This window comes from Triplophysa dalaica, chromosome 6, assembly GCF_015846415.1.
Source record: "Triplophysa dalaica isolate WHDGS20190420 chromosome 6, ASM1584641v1, whole genome shotgun sequence".
Taxonomy (NCBI): domain Eukaryota; kingdom Metazoa; phylum Chordata; class Actinopteri; order Cypriniformes; family Nemacheilidae; genus Triplophysa; species Triplophysa dalaica.
This window is the reverse complement of record NC_079547.1, coordinates 16,668,306-16,690,173: the sequence shown is the minus strand read 5'-3', so window position 1 is coordinate 16,690,173 and position 21,868 is coordinate 16,668,306. Positions and strand designations below refer to the sequence as shown.

The 21,868-nt window shown below is 37.5% G+C and overlaps 1 protein-coding gene across 8 annotated transcripts in view; it reads left to right on the top strand.

Annotated features, from left to right (window-relative positions):
- The first annotated feature begins 329 nt into the window (after positions 1–329).
- Positions 330–21,868, top strand: part of lrp8 (low density lipoprotein receptor-related protein 8, apolipoprotein e receptor) — a 141,348-nt gene continuing 119,809 nt past the window's right edge. For all 8 annotated transcript variants that reach the window (XM_056750052.1, XM_056750049.1, XM_056750045.1 and 5 more), the window contains exons 1-2: positions 330–499; positions 1,050–1,169. In XM_056750052.1, coding sequence (XP_056606030.1) covers positions 433–499; positions 1,050–1,169 — 187 coding nt within the window. In that variant the 5' untranslated portion in view covers positions 330–432. The remainder of the gene's footprint in view (positions 500–1,049; positions 1,170–21,868) is intronic.

Sequence of the window (21,868 nt, the reverse complement as noted above, 5' to 3'; positions counted from 1 at the left end):
GTCTTGTTTCGTCTTGTATTGTGTGGTGTGTAACACAATTGAAATAAAAAAAAACTCAAATTTAAACTATATTTAAATATTTTTAGCTTACGTATTTAAATCCATTTTATCGACTATCTTATATTTATTTAAAAAAATCGACCTGATTTTCTGTTTATAATCAACATCTTTGTGAAATAATTTCTCCAGCCGTTCTGACTGATGGCGTGTTCCTTTTCCTAATCCTTTGATTATAAAACACGCCCCACCCACATGCCGATGTCAGGACATGTCTACGCCCACCAGCGATGTCGTCATCAATTCAAACTGGTATCGAAAGCAGAGAGAAGCTCGCGCGGAGGTAGAGCACAGGCTGCACGAGAGAGGAGGGCAGATACTCTACACCACGGCCTTTTTGTATTTCGTATGAGCACAACACATTGATTTGCGAAGATGTGGACGGGTGTTAGGAAACTGCTGCTTTTACTTGTGATGCTCGTGGGGTTTCTGCTGGCCAACGGTAAGCGTCAATGTTCCACGTTGTCAGTGCGTTTGTGTAAATGTAAATGATGCTCGAGAAACACCGGCGGGGACCCGCGAATTCCCTTCCGATGACGAGACATTATATGAGGAGTATTACATTCAAAAGCATAAATATCTTGACCGTAAAAGTAAACTATATCGCATCTGGTGTGTGTTTCCCCTAGTCCTGTTGTGTTCAACCAGTAAAGATGTTAATATATATGTAAGTTGCTATCAAGTGTCCATACTTTGGAAGAGCTAGGCAGCTTAAACCCCATTGAATGTTCTCACAGCGTAATTCAAAAGCAAAATAGTTAATTAATAGCTTCTCATCGCTAATGAGTCATTTACCGTGAGCTAAGGTTTCATTTCTAGTTACGTTATGATAAAATCTTTATTGCAAACTGTCATTTCACACGTGGTTAACTACAATGACTTTAAGTGCGCTGACAGCTGCTTCATTCACATCACTTAAGAACATGATGCAACTTAAACGTTGAAGAGGCTTCCGGGACCATGCATTTACACTTTAACTTTTTAACCGACAGGGACAGAACCAGAGTGTGAAAGCGGCCAGTTTCAGTGCAGTAACGGCAGGTGTATACCCACTCCATGGAGATGTGATGATGACGACGATTGCTCGGACAACAGCGACGAGGAGAACTGCCGTGAGTAGAGCCAGTCTTTATTGAAAAGGTGGCTTGTCGCACAAAATTGTATGATTTTTATGATCTAGACTGCAGTTGGATATACTGGTATTTGCGCGTTTTATTGATCAATGATGATCGCACGCGCCTCTCAGCTCACCATTTTGAACACGCGCGTATCCGCGTCTGTTTAATTTGAAAGACTGCAGGCAACTGTCTCATCCTGTCACGAGTTTTGGCTTCAGTGGAACAAAGTGGATAAAATATTACCGTATTGTAACTTAAGAATGTATTTGTCTCAAGTCTAACATCACTGTTTTTCACAGTGGACTGGAGTGACTAAAAGTGATGGACATACAATAGTCAACGTTTGGTCATTTTATGGGGCTTCTTGTGGTTTGACAGATCTAACAAATTATTTGATTTAGACGTTGTGAATAGCATTTGGAAGTCACTAGGGAGGGTCTACAGGTTGACATTGTCACTATTGATTTTTCAGGATGTGCTAATTAAAGACACATATAAAATGTAATCGGCAAGTTGTGTAACTTATTACTTGAGATGTAGGCTACACAGCATAGGCGAAGCTCCCATAAAATGTAATTATCCTTGTGTATTGGTCATAGTTTTAATTGGAAGTGCTGGGATTATCCTGGTTAGTTGATTAATGTGGTAAATTGGAGGGTCTGCAGGCTTAAAGCTAGGACTTTACTTTCCCTGATAACAATTTAAAACGGATGAAATAAAAATTGAACTCAAGCTTTGAGCAGATGTCATGAAGTAGCAATCGCATAAACCTGGACTGAATTCCGGGCTCTTGTGAAATAAATCCAGAGACTCCGTGTTGTAGTCCTGTGATGTCGTACTTGCATTACAAAGGTCATACTGAACTTCGGTTGTTCTTATTCTGTGGCGGTAAGGAAAGTTGTTTCCTTTTAGCTTAAGCTGTTTCTATGTTGCTTCTTAAACTGAGCATGTGGGGCAGAAACAATTGGATGTATTTTTCACATAAGAGAAAGGAACAAAGAGCATTGACTGGTGCCTGGAATCCTAAACTGCCTTTGTGCCTTTTCTTGAGGTGTAAAAAGACAAAATAATTTATCAAATGCTTGCAGTATATTTTTTACATTTTTCTACACTACTGCCATTTTTTTAAACATAAATGCACCAAAATTTTGTGTTATTTTATTAACAGCCAGCCAGTGCGCTTAGAAAAAATGCTAAATTCAAGATATATCTCTATTAAAAAAAGTTGTAATATGTTTCACGATATTCAATTAAGTTTTTTGGGTTTTTAGTATGCGTAGATGTTTTCAATGAAATAGCTGGATACAGAATGTTTTTGCAGTGTACCTCTGCCAATCCTTTTATATATTTATTTAAACTACACCATACAACCTTGTCTGTTAAACAGTTCCCCCGTTTGTTTCAGTTCCAGGACACTAAATGAAATTACATGCTCAAAAATTATTGTGGCATTTTCAACCATGATACCACAGAGTTTCATGTTTGATACCTGCACCTGGTGTGTACTTGGCACCGGCTATGCCAGTTTAAATAGATCCACACTAAGGTTCCCCGTTACACACCGTATCTCAGGCAGGCAGGGTATCTACAGGGATTCTCCCCAGGTGCGAGCGCTCTCTGTGGCTGTCATTGTGCTGAATGCTCCCTTCTGGATGTTTTTTGGGCATACTTTGATTCCGCATAATACCTTAAGGATTGTGCTTTGTGCTGCACCTCCCAGACACAACCTTCTCTCAGAATTGGCAGGATTCTTCTTTAGTTGCCCAGGGAGACGCTAAAAGCAACACTTCACGACACACACTGCACTCTCTCTGTCTCTCTTTTCAGTACCAAATTCTAATCACACTGCTTTGTGTCTGAAGATGAAGTGGGCTCTTCGCTGGGGACTGGCTTAGTGGCTGCACTATCAGATGGCCTTCACATTCTGAATTTTTTGTTAGGACATATTTTTGTGAAATGAATCGGTGTTGACAAAATGTTCTGATAACACTTCACACAGTGGTAGTTTAAGAAATCCCAAACTATGAAAAAAGTGTGTTTAGCAGGGTAAATTTGAGCCGCGATGAAGCATTCATGTGCCGGATAATGATTTGTTTACTTACTGCTTTGGGCTTTAATGTCAGTGTATTCCCTCCATTTGAAAGAAAAATTGAGACGGGGAGGGTGAGAGAGATGAAGTTTGCCTGTAAAAAGAGTTTTATCAAATGATGAGAGAGTAAAATATTCCAAATGTGTGTAAATAATTAAGCGATATCAAATGAAGAACAAATGAGGAGTGCCATGCTGATATTTAGTGTAACTATATTTTTTCTTGTGTCATGTGATATGACATTTAAAAAAAGTGTTTCTTTTCTCTTCTAAATTCTGTTAAATATAAAAAAAATAATGATTTTGTTGTAAAAGGCTCCCAGTCCTTTTTAGAGTTTGCCTGTATTCTGTTTGTCAGCAGCAGAAATATGTACAAGCTGTGCGCTCTGTGTATAAAAAGCTTTGAAGAATAGACTAGATTGACTGATTGTGATTCGTATTGTCACTGTTCTTTGTTAGGTTTTATTTCATGTTGACTGATTTGTTTTAGTTTCTATGAAGAAAGACAAATCACATCGCAGGAAAAAAATATTTTTGTCAGATGGTGCCGATGACAAAGGGGGCTTATCTTCTTCTTTTGTGACTCGGATGTACAGTATGTATTGGATTCGAGATGTCTGCCTCTGCCCCAAACATTAAATATTATGGGGAGTTAATTGGATTGGTTTTAAGATTAACGTACTCTCACAAGTATAAAGAGCGGCCTTTGCTAAAATGTACACAATTTTTCTTCTTTTTTCAAGTTGCTGTGTGTAATTTTTTGGAGGATCTATTGACCGAAATGCAATATAATACACATAAATATGCCTTGAGAGGTGTAAATATGTCTTTAAAGGTGACTTAACATGATGAATCGTTATGAATTTTATTAAGCAGTTCTCCTTACATGGAATTCGCCATGTTGTTTCTACAGTATCACTTAACAGACAAACTGCTCTACAGAGCGCATTTCATAAATGCTAATCTGCTTCGTCAAAGAAGCAAAATCGCGACAACATCTTTGCTATCTGTAGCCACCGTAGTGCTTCAAAAGGGAGGGGTGAAGTGAGTCTTTGGTAAAACTTCGCAGCCTCACCGCTGGATGCAGCTACATTTCATACACTAGACCTTGAATTATAATTTTTTCGTAAATAAGTCAAATCATGCATGCCGTGCAAGGTCACAGGTCAAAGGCGTATTTGGTTTTCGGGTCTACTGTTGAATGTTTATTAAATCTGTTGAGATAATGAAACTAACCGTGGTTCAAAGGCATGGGATGTTTTAGAGTCCCCTATGGAAATATGTGGTTTTTTTGAATGACTGTTCAAGGTCACATTCAACATCGCTGCTCTATATTAATAGCTTTATGTCCGAGCATTTACCTTTTACGCTGTGTGCATAGAGCTGTTGTACATAGCCTTTCTGACTCTGTGTACAGACAGAGACGCACACCCAGAGGAAAGTATATGAACACACAGTGCAGTCATTTCCAGATATGCAGTGCCTTGTCTGAAAGAGCTCATTTGTTTACTGTGAGGTGGGAGGCATTCCACATATGAAAATGAAGTCATAAAAAAATATGAATGGCAATTAGAGACTGTGAAGTCCAGTGCTGTATCATAATGTTCATCCAATTCAAATTATCAGAGAATGTTGGTCCGTGTAACGCTTCAAAATTCAATTTTCAGACCATATAATGTAAATTAAAAAATGGAAATGAAACGTTAATTTTTTATATTTTCTGTATAACCTTGTAATGGGATTATTGTCATTTTTTTTCTCCCTTTCTTAATTTAAGAAATGTATATTTAAACATAAAAACAAGGCGATTTTCAAGCTTTGTATTTTTTGTTTTTCTCTTTGCGCTTTGGGTCGTACCGTTAGCACTGGGGTATGACGCACACTCTTTCAGTGACTTAATACCATAATGATAGTAATAAGCGCACGTATGAATTGTCCACGGCTGCCGGTCATTACTGCGATTGATCCAGATCCCTCTTTAAAACATGTCACAGTGTTAAGATTAATCAAAACAATCTAGGGCATTTTGCTATGATATAATTCATTTACCTTGGCTTTGTTATTTGTGCCAACTCACTGTGGTCGTCAACATACCAGTGTGACCATATTTGTTATGCCGCTCTCATGGGTAATAGTGATGCATTTAAATTTAAATTCAGTAAAATTAAGGAGAGAAATGACAATAATCCCATTACAAGGTTATCCAGAAAACATACAAAAATTACGTTTTGTTTCAATTTTTTTATTTTTGCTTTTACATTGTATGGTCTGAAAATTACACATCTTGTTGGTGTTACATGGACCAATGTTGCTATTATGTTTACATTGATCATTTAAGGAATATTGCTTTAATTTAATAAAAGACACTTAAAAATCCCTAGGATTTCCACACAAGATGTTTCCAAAGGTGTGTGGAAAGTCACTGCTGTGGTAATTATTGTTGGGATTTGTCATTGCCCAAGGGTTTTGTTGTTCTATTAATATGATCAAAAAACAAATTTTAGTGCTTTTGAGAGATCCAGTATGTGTGGCGGCTGGAGAGGTGATCTTATAAAATAAAAACCCAGGCGACCATGAACTGTCCATGTGCATAATACAAATCCAATTAGTGTCTCCATGTGCTGATGAGTGCGTGTGTGTCTGTAAGCGCTATATCAGTGGGGTTATTTAAGTTCAAGGGCAAGAAGTCTTAAGTGTGCACTAGCTCAAAAACATCCACTCCTATGCATTAAATACCAGGTAGCTGTTTGTGTCAGAGCGCACGTCATTCAAATAATGATACATTGCTTATGAATGTGAGAATTCATACCGATACCGATTATTTCCATGCAAATTAGACCGATAACCGATATTTTGAACCGATATATATATGGTGTAAAAACGTAAATTTATATAGAAATTAAGAACACATGCTCTGAAACATTTGAAATATTTTTAATTCTGACTGAGAAATCTTAATCATAACACTTATATTAATACTAATAAAAGAAAGAAGGGAGCACCCAGCAGAATTCTGTGAACATTTTGTAAACCACAAGCAACACAGTAAAAAACAACAAGCAACAAATGAAAAAATGAATTGAATGTAACAAATTATATTTATTTATGGAAAAAAATATGTTCTGATGACTTTAACATTGCATACAATACTTTTCAATTAATCATTATGCTAATCGATCAAAAGACCGCAATATTTTCATGAAGCTATAACATGAGCATGAGAGCGCTCTGACTGAAGACCGACGATTCAAGTTCTTTATGCTTTAAAATGTCTTGTATTTTTGAAATGGCGTCATTTTAAGTGACGTGCAAAACACCAGCTCGATCAATTACAAGAAACACGTGTGCAGTGTGCTGCTCGCTTGCAGAGCAAATCATTGTTATACTGAGGATGTGAATTATATCTACATGATAATAATGCGTAAATCCCGCGGAACCTGCAGGAAACCCGCAAAGCTGCTCCGAAATTCAGGCACTTATTATATTGAAGTGTTTTGCATCTTCAGTGCAGTGGATTGAGATTTATTTCAACGTCTAATGCTGCTTTACCTCATAGAGCATGAACCCGAAGCAGCGCTTTCGGTGTGACAGTGAAAAAAGACTTTCTGTTCCGCAGCCCCCGTGTTGATTGGCCGGACTCGTGACTTAGTCCCAACAAATCAGAGGGGCAGTGGGCGGGCATTACTCTAGGCAAACCCCTAGAGTGACGTGTTCCGACTGCTCTCGCTAAATCCTTGGCTGCGTCAGAGCCAAAAAGCACATTTCAAAATTAAATGACTTTATCGGCAAATCGGCTTTGAAAATGATCGATATCGATTATCGGCTAAATCCTTAATATCGACGCCGATAATCGGCCAATTCGATAATCGGTCGACCACTAGGGTGCACTGTGTCCAGGCCTGTGTCCTGTCAAAATGGTCACACTTTCAATGAAATTGAAAGGCTATTGCAATTTTTTTTCGACAATTTTTTTGGCACTTAGATATCAACGATTTATTGTTTTCACCCTGAGAAACAATAGCAAACAAGAAATACATTGATTATTTTTATTTGAAGATGGGGTAATATATTAATCTTGAGTACCTATATAGTGGTATTGCATACTTCGTATCTTTGAAGAGTATTTCGTTTGATCAAATTTATAAAAGAGAGATACAGCTGTAGGGGTGGGAATCGTTTGGACCCTCACGATAGATTCAGAAACGATTATTAGGGTCACGATTCGATTCAAAATCGATTCTTGACGTACTTATTAGGATACAGAAAACGTCATTACATCTCCTTTGGACTCAAAGTCAGACTAGTGTTGGCACTTTCGCTTCTAGTCTTTGAACTTTCACATATTGTATTTTAATACAACCGAGTGCCCAAAAATAAAGCCATTCTCAATTTCTGGACTTAAGCACATTGCCTATAAAACACAGTCTTAGTTTGACTTACTGTGTGCGGTTAATGTCCAGTATCTTTTAGCGCTGGGACCGCGCCATCTATCAGTTTCAAACAATCTCCAAATCCACAGTTATATCCAGCGTTTATACAACATTCCTCACCGAAATGCAGTGAGAAAACAAAAACAGCTAAACTTCCGTCAGCCAAGTGAAGTGGCATTGATGGGCGTGACGCGTTGGTGTGCTCTTTCTCTCTTGCTAGCTTGTGGGCATGCTCTTACGCTCGGTGGATGACGTGTGGGCATGCTTTTCTGGGAGAATGGCCAATAAAACAGGGATTACGAAACAGGGATCCAGATTTATATAAAAAACTTTACAAAACCAGTTTGAGTGCTGGGGAGTGTATCAAGTACATAATTACTACGTCTAACTTGATTTTTAACAAGTTGAACATGTTAAGCATGAGAAGCCATCATGTATAACAGTGTAAAGAAGTCAGAAGGCATGAAATAGCATGTTACCCAATCTTTAAATAAATGTCCCTATATCCTAATTCCCACCCTAAATTAATACAGTTATTGTTGTACTAAAGAACTACAAGTACTTAGCAGCACTCTCTTTCGAAAAGTTTCATGGTTCATTGGTTTGAATAACTTGATGAGAAATTATTTAAAGGTGTATAGTTAAAACAATAAATCTGATATCATGGAATGTTTGCCGAACTACCCCTTTTGATTTACACCAATCTAATACCCACCTCTAAATATACAGGCCCACATCGAGCACTGCATGAGACTCTGATTGACTTGCATTTCCTCTGTAACTCTGATACGTAGTGGAAATTTATTCATTAAGAATGTGTGATGAGAGAGAGACCAAGAAATACTTGTCTGCCTGGATATTATGGATTGGTTTATGGTCCGTCTTCTTCGCTGGCTACTTGCTGATATGAAATCTTGGATCTGTGTTTGTTCTTTTGGGAGTGGGGGTGGGTAACGTGACAGACACATAAAGAGAGAGAGAGACAGACAGAATAAAGGGTGAGGTGAACAAAGACGCTGCCTCCAGCACACTCCGTAGCCGCCGGTGAAGGGCAGCTGAAGTGGTAATAATACGCTTTCAGTTTCATTTATCAATTTTTTCCACACTTGTATTGTCTGTGTAACCAGGATCCAGGTGGTCTCTGCTCATCAAGGTGTGCTGTACAATCAGCCACAGGCCAGTGATTCGTTTGGCAGGATGGCATAAAAGAGGAGAACATAACATAGCATCTCTCATGTACCTTGAGCTCGGTATACCAATATGAGACTTAACTTGTTTGTATATGCATTGCGTGATTTTGCGCATCTTTTGTTTTATTTTTAGTGTACTGAAAATTCAGATTTGTCTTTAAATACAAGTTAATACAATTAATTTAAATGACCCTTCAGAAAGGTCAGCCTTTAAAGCACTTAAAGGCATTTAGATCAAAGTACTCCAAACATATGTAACATAAACAATTTTTTCAAGGTGTCTCAAATGTATCAATTCGTACGATTTAATTCATACGTTTTTGTAGGACTTGCTTTCACTCTAGTGACCGTTAGATTTAGGCGTGGCGTACAGCGATGGCTTTCATACAAATTCATACAAATTTATCTCATTGCACCCATTTTTTTGGCTTGTTTCATACAAAGTACACAAGGTTGTTTTGAGGTTGTGCTATGTTATTTCAGGATGTTGTGCCAGCAGTGTCCTGCCAGTCAAACTTTGAATAAACTAAACCAATAGTAAGGTCTCCTAAATTGGTCGTTCTTGAAATTAGCATTGAAATAAAGTAATTTACAGATTGAATTATAAAAGAAGCGACATATGGTTTACCAAAGGGATGAAAGTTTCAATTACTATTGTAAATTTAGTTTTTTACAAAGAACACCATGGTTATTGCTCAGTTGTTAAATTAGTTTTTCTTCAAACAATATTTTAGATCATTTTTTGTTTTATTTAACATAATTTAAATCCGGAAAAGTAATATGTCCCTTCAGCTAGTATGGAGTTAGTCAGTTATCTGCCTAAAAGTGCATAATTTTAATATTTCTTTCCTGTAGTATTATAATCGCTGTCAAGATTAGTAGACCATTTTGTCACTATTCGGTTTTATTTACGTTTTTTTGTATTTCATGCTATCGTGCTTGCTTGTCACCTTCCCGATTTTGTCCTGTAATAGAATCCAAAAATGTTTCAGTATCTTTTATTCATGTATAAATCACTTGGCTAAAACCCATCAATGCACTGACTTACACTTTCTCAATATATGTGTGCATGTGTGCTATAAAGCCCCAAAGATTATTATTATTTTGTGGAGGTTTACAACTTGTGCTTACTCTTCTCTCTCTGTCTCATTTATTCTCACAGTTTTCAATCTTTCATGTTCTTATATTTCCCCTCAGTGTTTTCTGTACCAAATCGGCTGCGGAAAATTGAAGCGAAAACCCTCCTAAATCACAACATTGCAGCTGGGAGTTTTATCTGCTCTAAGTAGCGATGATCTTCAGTTGAGATGAGGACGTTAAACAACTCCCAGAGATGTATTTACGACATAGATGGAGTGTGGGCACATTTTATGGTCCTTGCCAAAGAAAAAGTTCTCTGAGGCTTTGATATTTCTAGGCTAGTGAATGACAGTCGGAAAAAGTGTGTGTGGTAAAAAGAGGACTGGGAGAGTCTCTTGACCTTACTTAATCTTTCAATGGCGCTTGGGAACATTTAAAGTCTGTAAGCAGAATGTATGCAAGGGATGCACGTCTCTCATGCATGAACATCAGAGGCATACAAGTTTATATAGACAAATCACAAATCTTTTCTCAGAGGTAGCTTGGGCTGCCTGTAGTTTGTCAGTTTTTTTTAGATAAACAGTAGGGTTACATAGGCAATAATGTATGTGCTCTTACAAGCCTATGTGAGTTTTAAAGTTGTTTAATGGGATAGTTCTTATAAAAACAGAATTATAGAATTATTTCATTATTCACTCAGTCTCACGTCATCGCAAACTATATCACTTTTTTTTCTACAGAACTTAAAAGAAGATATTTAGAAGAACGCTGATAAACCAAACAACATTGGTCTGTTGAATGGGCCCAAAACGGCAGAGACATTTCTCAAAATATCTTTATTTGTCTTCCACAGAAAAAAACGAGTCATATTCAGATTTTGTGATGCTCTTTGACAGGGACATCCATTGACGAATGACAATGTTAGAACGGGGGCATTTGTGGTTGTAGCTTTTTTTAGGAAATGGTTATTTTTTCTTATTTGGAACTGTGAGTCGCTTCTAATTCCTCTTCTTCTGATTTATTTGTGTATTTGTGAGCCCATGTGTTTTACTTTGCTTGATAAGGCACAGTGTGGCATCTTCTTTAATGTGTTTCCTGATTGTCATGAAACCGTAGGGGAGCGATACATCCACAAACAAACACGTGCGCGCACACACACCACCTGGGCTGAAAATGGTTATGCAGTTGTTAAGGGGTATGACCGAGAAAGTCAATGCATGACGAATTTGAAAAGGTTTTTAAATGCATTAAGAATAAAGAAAGCGTGATGAACAAAAAAACCAAGAGAGAGATTTTGATGTTTTGAAGCCAATTTATTGAGTAGAGACATTGCTTCCGCATTTCCATGAGGTTATCCAATAGTCTTTTAAGTAAGAGAAAGGCTTCATGGGTCTGTTTAAAGCCTCTACCCATCTTCCCCTTTTCAAAGCCCCCAGTAGACCCTCAATGTCTCTCCTTGACTCGTTGTTTTTCCCTCTCCAGCACTTTCAGGGGTCTGCACTCTATGCACTCCATGTTTTTCTCTCCCTTTTCTCTCCAGTGAAGACTGTGGGACCCCATCACATTCTCTCCGGCTTTTCTTTATTTTCATGTCCGTGTTGGCGTTCCTCCTGTTTGCAAGCAGCCTGACACTTCCTCAATGCCTCTATCTCCATGCAAGATTAGTGTGAGGCCCCTGAGTCTCCAGCTCGGGACATACCAGTGATTCAAGAGCATGTATGTGTGTTCGTGTTTGCATGCATAGCACTGTTTATACCAGGTCACCAACAAATGTAATATAATGATTAGTCGCCCTCAAGTTGTTCTCAACCTGTTTATATTTATCAGATATCCAAACCTACAGTATATAAATTAGTTTGTTCTGTTGAACACAAAGAAAAATATTTGGAAAAATGTTAGCAACTGACATTTCTGAGGCATTATTCACTATCATAGTAGAAATAATTTTTGTATAATTTTTTATTGAACACATAAGAAAATACTTTAAAGAATTTAGGAAAACAAACAGTCTGGGGCACATTTGACAATCATTTTAATGGTAGTCAATGGTGCCCCAGGAAACATTCTTCCAAATTTCTTTCTTTGCGTTCAACAGAACAAACTAATTTATCTACTGTAGGTTTGGATATATTCTGGTTGGGCAGATACAATCACAGTTCATTGCACAAATGTTTATATTTTCCTATGATTATAATTATTTAAAAGATATTAAAATAAGAAGTATTCCATTTTGAATGAATTGTCTGCTGCATATTTTTGAAGGGACTCAAGTCAAATCTGGGGGGAAATGACACCCCTAGACCCGGCCCTGGCTTTTACTCATGACCAGGCTCAAATTATTGGATTATTTGAGGTTTTGGAAGACTGTGAATATAGCAACAGTATTATTGGTCCCCAGTTTTTATTCATTTTCGAGTTTTCAAAATAGAAATATACAGGGTCTTCCCCCCTCAGGATCAAGGGTGTGTAAATAATAAGTTTTTTTGGATGAACTGCTTCTTTAATTGCATGTCCAGTTCAATGAGCTTTGAGAACAGAGCTCAGGTGGCATTTAGCTGCTTTAATAAGTTGCGAACAGGGCTGTCCCCTCCAGCAGGACCTCACAGCCTGTCTACAGAACAAACTTCACAGATCTAGCCAGTCAGTGATGTCGACTGCACTGTTTCAGTAATTAGATTACAGTCTGTCTGAGAGAGAACACTGATGCAGCTGCCAGGAGAGCTCGGAGTTTAGAGAATAGATGCTAACATCTGAGAGAACTTCTTTATCTCTAATGGGTCTTTGCTTTGTACTTTCCTCCAAATCGAGTAGCTTGGTACAATGGTACTGAAAACCTGCAGCAGTAGAAAAATTAAAACTACGTTTTGTACGGTATGACAATATGATGTGTTGACACACAAGGTTAATTAAATATGTATTAAGCATCAATACTGAAGTACCAGACTCACGGTATGCCAAAATGTTGGTTTTCAAGGGATAGCTCACCCAAAAATGAAAATTATTTAATAATTTACACACCCTCAAGTGGTTCCAACATGGTATACAATTATTTTTTCTGTTGAAAACAGAAGAATACATTTTGAAGAATGTGGGACACTAAACAGTTCTGGGGCACTATTGCTACCATAGTTTTCTTCCCTGCTATGGAAGTCAATAGTGCCCAAGAACTGTGTGTTTACAGACATTCTTCAAAAAATCTTTCTTTATGTTTAGCAGAACAACATAACCTTCATAGGTTTGGACCAACTTATCCACTAGAGGGTGGATAAATGATGACAGAATTTTCATGTTTTGGTGAACTGTCTCTGAATCCTACTGCATTCTAAAACACATGACATCAACATTAAGCACTTAATTCCGCCCACGGCAATGTGTACATAAACACAGAGGGCTTGACTAAATGTCTTTTTATTTACCATTTACCTTTTTGTTCTTACATTTGGCAGAGACATTGACTTTGTATTTAACATTCATCTCTGTTACCCTGATTCAGTATTTTCAGTTTTGCTTCCTCCGGTGCTCAACAAGATTAACGATTGGGCCTCCTGTTAAAGCCCTGTTAAAGTTATGGTGAATTCACTTTGTCTGCTCCAGCTTTCTCTCTCTCTTAATGTATGTATTTGTAAGTTTTCGGTGACTTTGCCAATAACTTGTTTTGCCCTCCTGGCACTTGCACTTACCTTCTTTGCTACTTCTACAAACGCCTCAGCTCCTTGCTTTGTAGTTCAAGAAATAAAAACAGCTAGAAGTGTAGCACACGAATGAGTGCCAATGGACAGGAATGATGTTTGGAAGAAAATGAAATGGACAGAGGCAATGCCTTCATCTCTCTGCAGAAACGAGAAAGTCTGCTCAGACTAATCTCAGAAAATGAGCAGTCTGAAAGAGACTCCTTCATCATCTGTCCAGCAAAAGATACTATAATTTCAAGTTTATCAACCTGATTGATTAACTTCGGTCCTCAGCAAATGTAATACTTCTCGTTTGGTGGGTGATGAAGCAGATGACAGATCAAACTGGCTGTAAATTGGAGCAAATGAAGTAAATAGAGGATGGGCGAAGCTTAACAACAGCTTTGAGCCATAGACTTGCAATCTGAATTGGTAATAAGGAGGTTAACAGGACTTAAAAATTCAACACGAGAGCTTGGATAATATTTTACCAAGATATTCAGATTTAAGTCACATTGACCTGCTGCTCGATAATGTTGTTGCCGTCATGGATCAGCGGGTTCGCAACATAAAAATGCGTAGCCGAACCAAAGCGTTTGCCTGATGGGTAATCCTGTCTTCCTGCAAAACAAGACCAGAGATATCAGGAGACAAAGTGAGCTAATTGAATTAAGTGAATGCAACGGCTTACAAACTACTTATTGAATTACTAACCGGGGAAGCCGTTCTCATGATAGCTGCCTGCTCTGCTATCGCCGCCGTCATTGCTTTTGTAATTAGATTGATCCCCTTTACTATCTCCACCCAGATGGTAAACAGAGACAGGGTGTATGGTTATGCTTGTCTATATGTACGTGCCTCTAAACAAACAGAAATTCCTTTAATATTAAATAAGGAAGGACATTGTGTGCATGTGTGTGCTTAGTGTATGTTTAATTTGACACGTGTTGATGTTTGAAGAAGGAAACAAATAATCACACAGGACAAAACTAGATAAATGCTTTTCATTCTCTTTATCTAGAAATGACATTAAGAAAATTAATGGTTGTTTAAAATGCAAGTCAAATCACCATGACTGCCAGGATCTGGACTGACATTAACACTAAATGAATTTTACTTATCATTTCAGGATGTACATTGGGACATTGACTTGGACTATTAAAAACATTGGAAGCACGTCTAATAATATAGTACATAACAGTATTTACTTGTAGCAGTAAAAGGCATATATTTTTTTTAATTGCATTACAAAAAAAAGTACAGATGCGGTACGATGATGGCATCAGATGGTAACATCTTGTTATTTTAATAAATATAATTTTTTTGAGGTGATTCTTAATGATGAATGCTAGATTTGTATAGTATACTATGGGTTAAGCACAGTGTGAAAAGCCCTAGAGTCATCTTCATTCTAAACACCGCTTTTAACCCCAAGGTAAAGGATCCTCACAATTGTTATTTTGAAGCGGTGTTATCCCTGCATTTTACCCGGGGTTATGAAACCCTACTCCGAAGCAGGGTATGCATGGCTATGGAATAACCCAGGGTTAACAATTTTAAGTGTGAAAATTCCTGATGTAATTTAAATATTTTATTTGTATTGGATTTCTCGAATGGTGGTGCTCAATTTCCTTTAACCCCAAGAAACAATAATATTCCTCGTATAAGAGTACCAGTACAGTATGGTGGGGGAAATAATTTCAAATCTAGAATTCCCACCTATTTGATACTTTTTAGTAAGTGCCAGATGTAAATCATTGTCAAATTATTTACCAAAAAATGTTCAATCTGTGTGGTTAAAGGTTCAGTTTTCTGCAGCAGTGGCATCTGGTTCAAGTGTGAACTGAAAGTAGAGCGGTGTTATCAAGGCAGATAATAAAGTTCTCTTCTTGTAAGCAGTTTTGCAGGACATTTGGCAAAAAAAGAGATAGAGGGAGCGAACCCTTAGTACCAAATAGGGAATGTAACAATGGTGGGTATAAAATGTTCTTGGCATGAATGAAATCCCGGTCATGGATCCGGAACGACTCCTGGCATATTAAACTGTCAAAGTGTGCCTATGTGTACAAGAGACGTGGGCGCAGTGCATGTGTATGATTCATTTGTGTGTTTGATTTAATAACAGAGCTATGACTCAGTTATTCAGAAATATGAAAAGCTTTTTAGAGGGAGACAATGTACATAGACAATAGTAGTCGTGAGAATTTGTAAATGACTCTTAAAGGGAGGCAAAACATTTTACTTTTCAATTGTTGTCTGAAGGTCATTTAAAGTTAGTGACCTTATAGACATGAATGCGTTTAGATCTGTGTTGCAGTGAATTGTCTTAAGACTGTACATTATTGATCACAAACTGTAGAGACACTGTACACTGTGATTTTGAGACACTGGCAGAAAGCATGGTAGACAGGATACCTTTGTCATTATTTCAGACCTCCTGCTGTGAGGTGGTAATTGTGGGGTATATCACATGTGTGCACACATGGACGAGTCAGCACTGTTTTCAACACATCACCTCAGTGCATTGGCACACTTGCAGCACAATGGTTGTTCCAGTCGGGTGAGGTTGAGAAATTCTAAGGCAGCTTCACAGGCTATCCATGAATGCACTGCGACAGGCTTCGTAAAGAGAAATCATGGGAGATTGGTCTGTGTTAATGTATTTCATTCAGTACCAAAACTTGTACATTTGCACTAATTTCAAATTGATTTTAAAATGACTGTTCGAGAGTTGCAACCTAGGTAGATAATAAAAAATATATTGATTTGCATGCAACTCCTTTGTTGGCTTAAACGATGGTATACTATTGGATGTAATGGCTTTAAAAAAAAAAGAAAAAATAATATTTAATAATAATAAAAATTCTGTGTAGCCTACTGTGGTACTGTACTTTATATCACTTATGATTTTTGTTGTCCTTATGTTGTTCCAGTTGCTTACATTGTTTCCCTCATCTGTAAGTCGCTTTGGATAAAAGCGTCGGCTAAATGACTAAATGTAATTAAACGATAGAGGCAACCATAAAAACCGGTTGTCTTGTTTTTACAAATAGTGCTTGTCTATAACTGTTTTCTTATGTACAGTTAACAAAAATTAGCTATAGCTTGATCATAACTCATGCAGGTACTGTATAATGAATAAAAGAGTGTGACTGAGGATAAAAGTAAGAGTGCTATTTGATTTCTATCACTGCTCAAATCGTACCTTTGAGAGTTCACTGGCTTGAGCAGAGAAAGATAGCTTGTTAACACCCAGGAGAGAGAAAATGCTTTCCCACTTTACTGAGCATGACTAAGGCTTTCTAAGATCAAAACTACACTGTGAAAGGAATTCCTTTAAAATAAAGTTGCATTGGGAATTATGTATTTAGCTGTAAGAGTGTGGGAGGAATTTGTTAATTCGCCAAGTCGCTGCATTTATGCGTTCACAGTGTTTTGCAATGTTTTAGCACCCGACGACTCACAAAACTTGCCCAAACATGCAAATTGGGTAACACGTAAAACCTGGCCAAATGTTAAGTGCAGTTTCCTTGTGCCATTATAACATTATATTTACTACAGCCATGATCTTGGATCTCTTTTTGATAGAATAGTTTATCGTCAGCTTTCTGTAAACTTTCAATTAGGTGTGTCAATTGTGTCAAGCAAATAATCAAAGAATTTTGAATATGCTTTTATTGATGAATGCATTTTAAAATAAAAGTGTTTTCTCATTGCAATAAATGACTCTCAGTATGTCTCTGTTCTAGCACATTTAGCGTCTCATTAAACTATATTCTGACTAATGAAATTCGGTTTTGTAATTTTTCTGTGTTTATACTTGTATGAGTAGTACACAGTTAAGGTGAGTGTGCTGCTGTGTGTTTGTATACTGTAACAGTATACATGTGTATTAATGGCAGAAACTGTTACTAGGTCCTCAGGGACTGTAGTGAGGGAGTGACGAGAGATAAAGAGTGCTTAACATGAGCTTAAAATGGAGGAGTAATAATAGGTAGATATAATACTATTTGTTTTTTTGGCATTGTACCGCCAATATTTCAAGTATGTTTAGTTCCCAGAGATAAATCTGCTGCTTTAAAGGGACAGTTCACCCAAAATGTCGGTAACCAATCAGATCTCATCCACTATTTACTGCCATAGTAGGGAAAATAAATACTCTGGGAGTTGGTTATAGCTAGTGTTCAGCAGAACAAAGACATTTTTACAGGTTTGGAACAATCTGAAGGGTAGTAAATGATGACAGAATTTTCATTTTTGGGTGAACTATCCCTTTAAACATTAAAACCAAAAACAGAAAGTGTGAAGAGGGGCAACTGTGCAGGAGGAGGGTTGAGAATAAAAATATATCGGGGTCGCTCGTAGGAGGTGCAGAGAATGTTTTAAGCTTGCATGTGTTTTTCAGGAAGACCTATTATGAACGCTTTCGTGCACATAGCTCGGAGGGCATGTATGATGCTTGCTCGCACACCAACATATCGCCTGGTACAGGGAGAAGATAAGTAGATGAATAGAGAGATATGAAAAGGAAAAAGGTGAAGTCTTGAAAAGTGAAAAGCACAAGTGACGAGCCGATGAAGATCCTGGGAGAATTGTTTCCTGGTAGCATCATCTTATTCCTTGAGCCATAAATTCTTTCTTTTTTAATCTCTCTTCATGACTCTCTTCCATTTCATCTGCCACTCCATATTGTGTCTCACTCTAATTTTAAAAGCTTACGATGCATTCTGGGGGTACGTTTTTTTTTTTTACTGATAAAAAGCCCATTTAGATATGATATTCACGGTTTCTTTTATTCAAAGCACATTTAAACAATGGCATGTTAACTTTTTAGCATTTTTGCTTCAATTGAGTAAACCCAGCTTCACATTCTTCCAGGTAATTTTTCAAGTAAACAATAAGGAATGAGATGCAAGGAAATTAACAGCCCTGAGTTGCTTTTTGTTTATCTTGTCAATATTATTGTTAAATTCATATTAATTTCATACAAGGCAGGTCTGTTAGACTGCATAAAATCTAAAATCTTTAGAAATATTTGTACACTAGGGCTGAAACGATTCCGAGTAACTCGAGGAATTCGAATACAAAAAATGTAGATTTTTTCTGTCTCAAAGCTTCGTTGAATCAATTTCACTACAGTACACACGGAGTACTGCGTTTCCCCATGGACCATTATTATCAATGCAGTGCCCGCTAAACTTTGTGAATCACACACATTTTAGTCTGTTCAAACGTTGACATTTCTCATGCTGAGAAATAAGTGATAGCTTATTGAAATGGTGAACTGCTATTATACTTAGTTTTAGTCTATTTTGTGAGTGAAACTTGTTTCCTGCTGCAGTGAGTCCATAAAACTAGATGCAGACCTGTGGATGCTGAATCCTATTATTTACACATGCCATCTATTCTGAGTCAAAGAACTGCACAGTTTAATGTGCTACACGTGTAATGCTCATGAAATTTTCTGCGCTGTATGAGGACATGAACACATGAACTTCATCTCCAGAGTTGCTCTGAGAGTTTATTTCACGAACATTTGTTTGAGTGTAGAAACAGGCACAAAAAAATAAACGTCTTCCGACAACCTGCCAAAATAAAAGTCTGTTAACTAAAGTTTTTTAACTTCTATTTAATAGAAGAAAAAAAACAGAAACTAAAATGACCTTGTGTACTTTGCATAAAACAAGCTAAAAAATGGGTGCTATGAGATTAATAACAATCCTTTCCTCTATTCATATTCTTGACGGCTTTCCCCTGTAACGGCGTTGGAAATGTCCTATTGGGCAATTCAACTGCTGAAATAATGGGATTGTAACACCTAGTACTATTAAGCGAATCTGATAATATTCATAAAATAGTACATCAAGTACATCAAACTTGCATTCATTATTTATAAAACAATTTAAGAGCAAGAGGAATAAAGGACAGTTCTTGCTTTTTTGTTTTACTCCTGGACACAACAAATTCCCTATGACTGTTTACAAGGTAAGCAGGTGTTGGAGCCACAGTCAAGAAACCATACAGTGGTGATGAACTGTACTCAATAGTTTGATAAAAGTAGGTGTTGTAGCCTCATCATGCGTCTCACTCAGTTATAGAAATGTGTCAGGTGAGAGACCTATTATCTGGCAACAACGTTTTTGGATCCTCTTTAGCAATTTTCTCATCAGGGTCCGTGGTATTCAACGCATCCCCTCGGCGTACGCGTACAGCACATTCCCTAGACAAATGTTGATAGCTAAGTCTACTGTACACTGGTGGGCTCAAGATCTACTTGTCTTTCCACACGAAATAACAACTGTGAGACATTTCAAATTTGCAGGTTTTACATGCGAGAGGACTTGATATAATTGTTTTTAATGTTTTGGCAGATGGGGATCTAGCAAACTGATATACCCCCAACCCCTGCCTGGCCTTGCCCAACGATGTCATCGTCCATCGCTATGTTTCACTGTAGGCCACGCCAATGCTTATTTGGTAGACATCGCCCTATACCAAGTACCAGTACTTTTCACATCTTAAGAGTGGCCAAGTGCTGATGGTAAAAAGGATCGGCTGAGGAAAAAAAGAAGGATTAAAGAGAGAAAGAATAAAGGAACAAATTTCTCTTTGCTGGTGGCAGACTTGGGATGCATGGCTTCTAGTGACCCAGATACACTCTTTCCTCATCCCACTATCCACCTGCCAAATACTGCGAGCTTTAGACGGTCAAAGCACAAGAAAAGGGCCAATTCGAGCCCAGAAGGAAAAGAAGTATAGACACTTTAACATTGTGCAAGGCTCTGGACCGGAGCACAGAATATTATTTTTTTGTACTTGCCATGTTTGTGTGTGCAAGTGTGACTGCCCACGCACGCCCGCTTGTATGCAAATGACTGGAACATGGAATAGGCTTCTCTCATCCGTACCTTCTGTCTTTCCATCTGTTTGATACTGATGTGTGTGTTTCAAGTATTTTCTTTGGATTTTTGTTTGTGCGTGTGTGCTGGAACTTAAATTTAGTTTGTGTTTGTTTGTTTCTCATGTAATTGCTTCAATTATAATATATAAAAATATGGATATGTTCGCTTTGATAGATCACTTATTCAATAATGTATTTATCTGATTCCATGGTGTCTCCATAGTGTTTACTGCACACTGCACAGAGATCTCAGGAAATGAAATCCAAATTTGGGTATAATTTACTGACTATTATATTGTATGGAATAACATTTTTAAATATAACATTTTTAAAGTTTATATGTATATGCAGAAAAAATGATTTTAGGCTGTTCTACATGTAAAGTTGATATATGGTTTCAGAAGACTGACAATTGCTAAAACTAAAACTAAATATATAAAATATGGGATATGGGTTATGAATTACACAATTAAAGGTGCAGTTTGTAAGAATTTTGCAGTAAAATATCCAAAAACCACTAGGCCAGCGTTACATATATTTTTTTCAGCTGAATACTTACTAGGGATGCCACAATACGCAATATAATATTGAACTGTTCGCTCCCACCTCTACGGTCCAATACGTCCAAGTGAATTGCGGTTTTCCGGTTTGTGTTTTTTTTTTTTGTGCACCAAATTACACTTGAACTGGCTCTGTCTGTGTTTGTCTGTATACTGAGATAGATAAACGCATTCCCAATATCTAATAGCGAGTGGTGATAGGGCGGTGAAGCGGGTCCTGCAACACGAGAAGCAATGTGCTGTTGTCGAGTATAATGCTGACTAACAGACGCGAGCTGGCTTTATTGTATTCCCGTTGTACTAAAGTGATAATGTCCAAATTTGGTACATCAAGAATGTATTTTTACACTGGATATGATAGCAGCTCGTTCGCGTTGCTCTCAGCACATGCAGTAAGAGCGTCCCTTCTCGCACCATGTCAAAGTCCGTTTAACGAAAGTCATGCCACTCGGCGGCCTTTCGGACAGCTATTAACGTCTTCGCAAGAGAGCCTCCATGCAGCTATTTAGCATTTGCTTGTAATTTATTGCAATGGCAGTGATGCACCTTGTTAATATATTGTCTTTGGCCTTTTCCATTGAGGGCATGTTTACTGCGATTACAGCAATCGCAAGTTTTGCATTAGGTTGTTTTAATTACTCTGATGCACAAAACCTCTTCAAGAAGCTTATTTTACTGGTGTGTTGATGAACAGTAAACCAAAAACTTATGTGAGCTGTAAATCTTTACATTTATTAAATACACCAGTAATTTGTACAAGTTGTTTTTTGCTT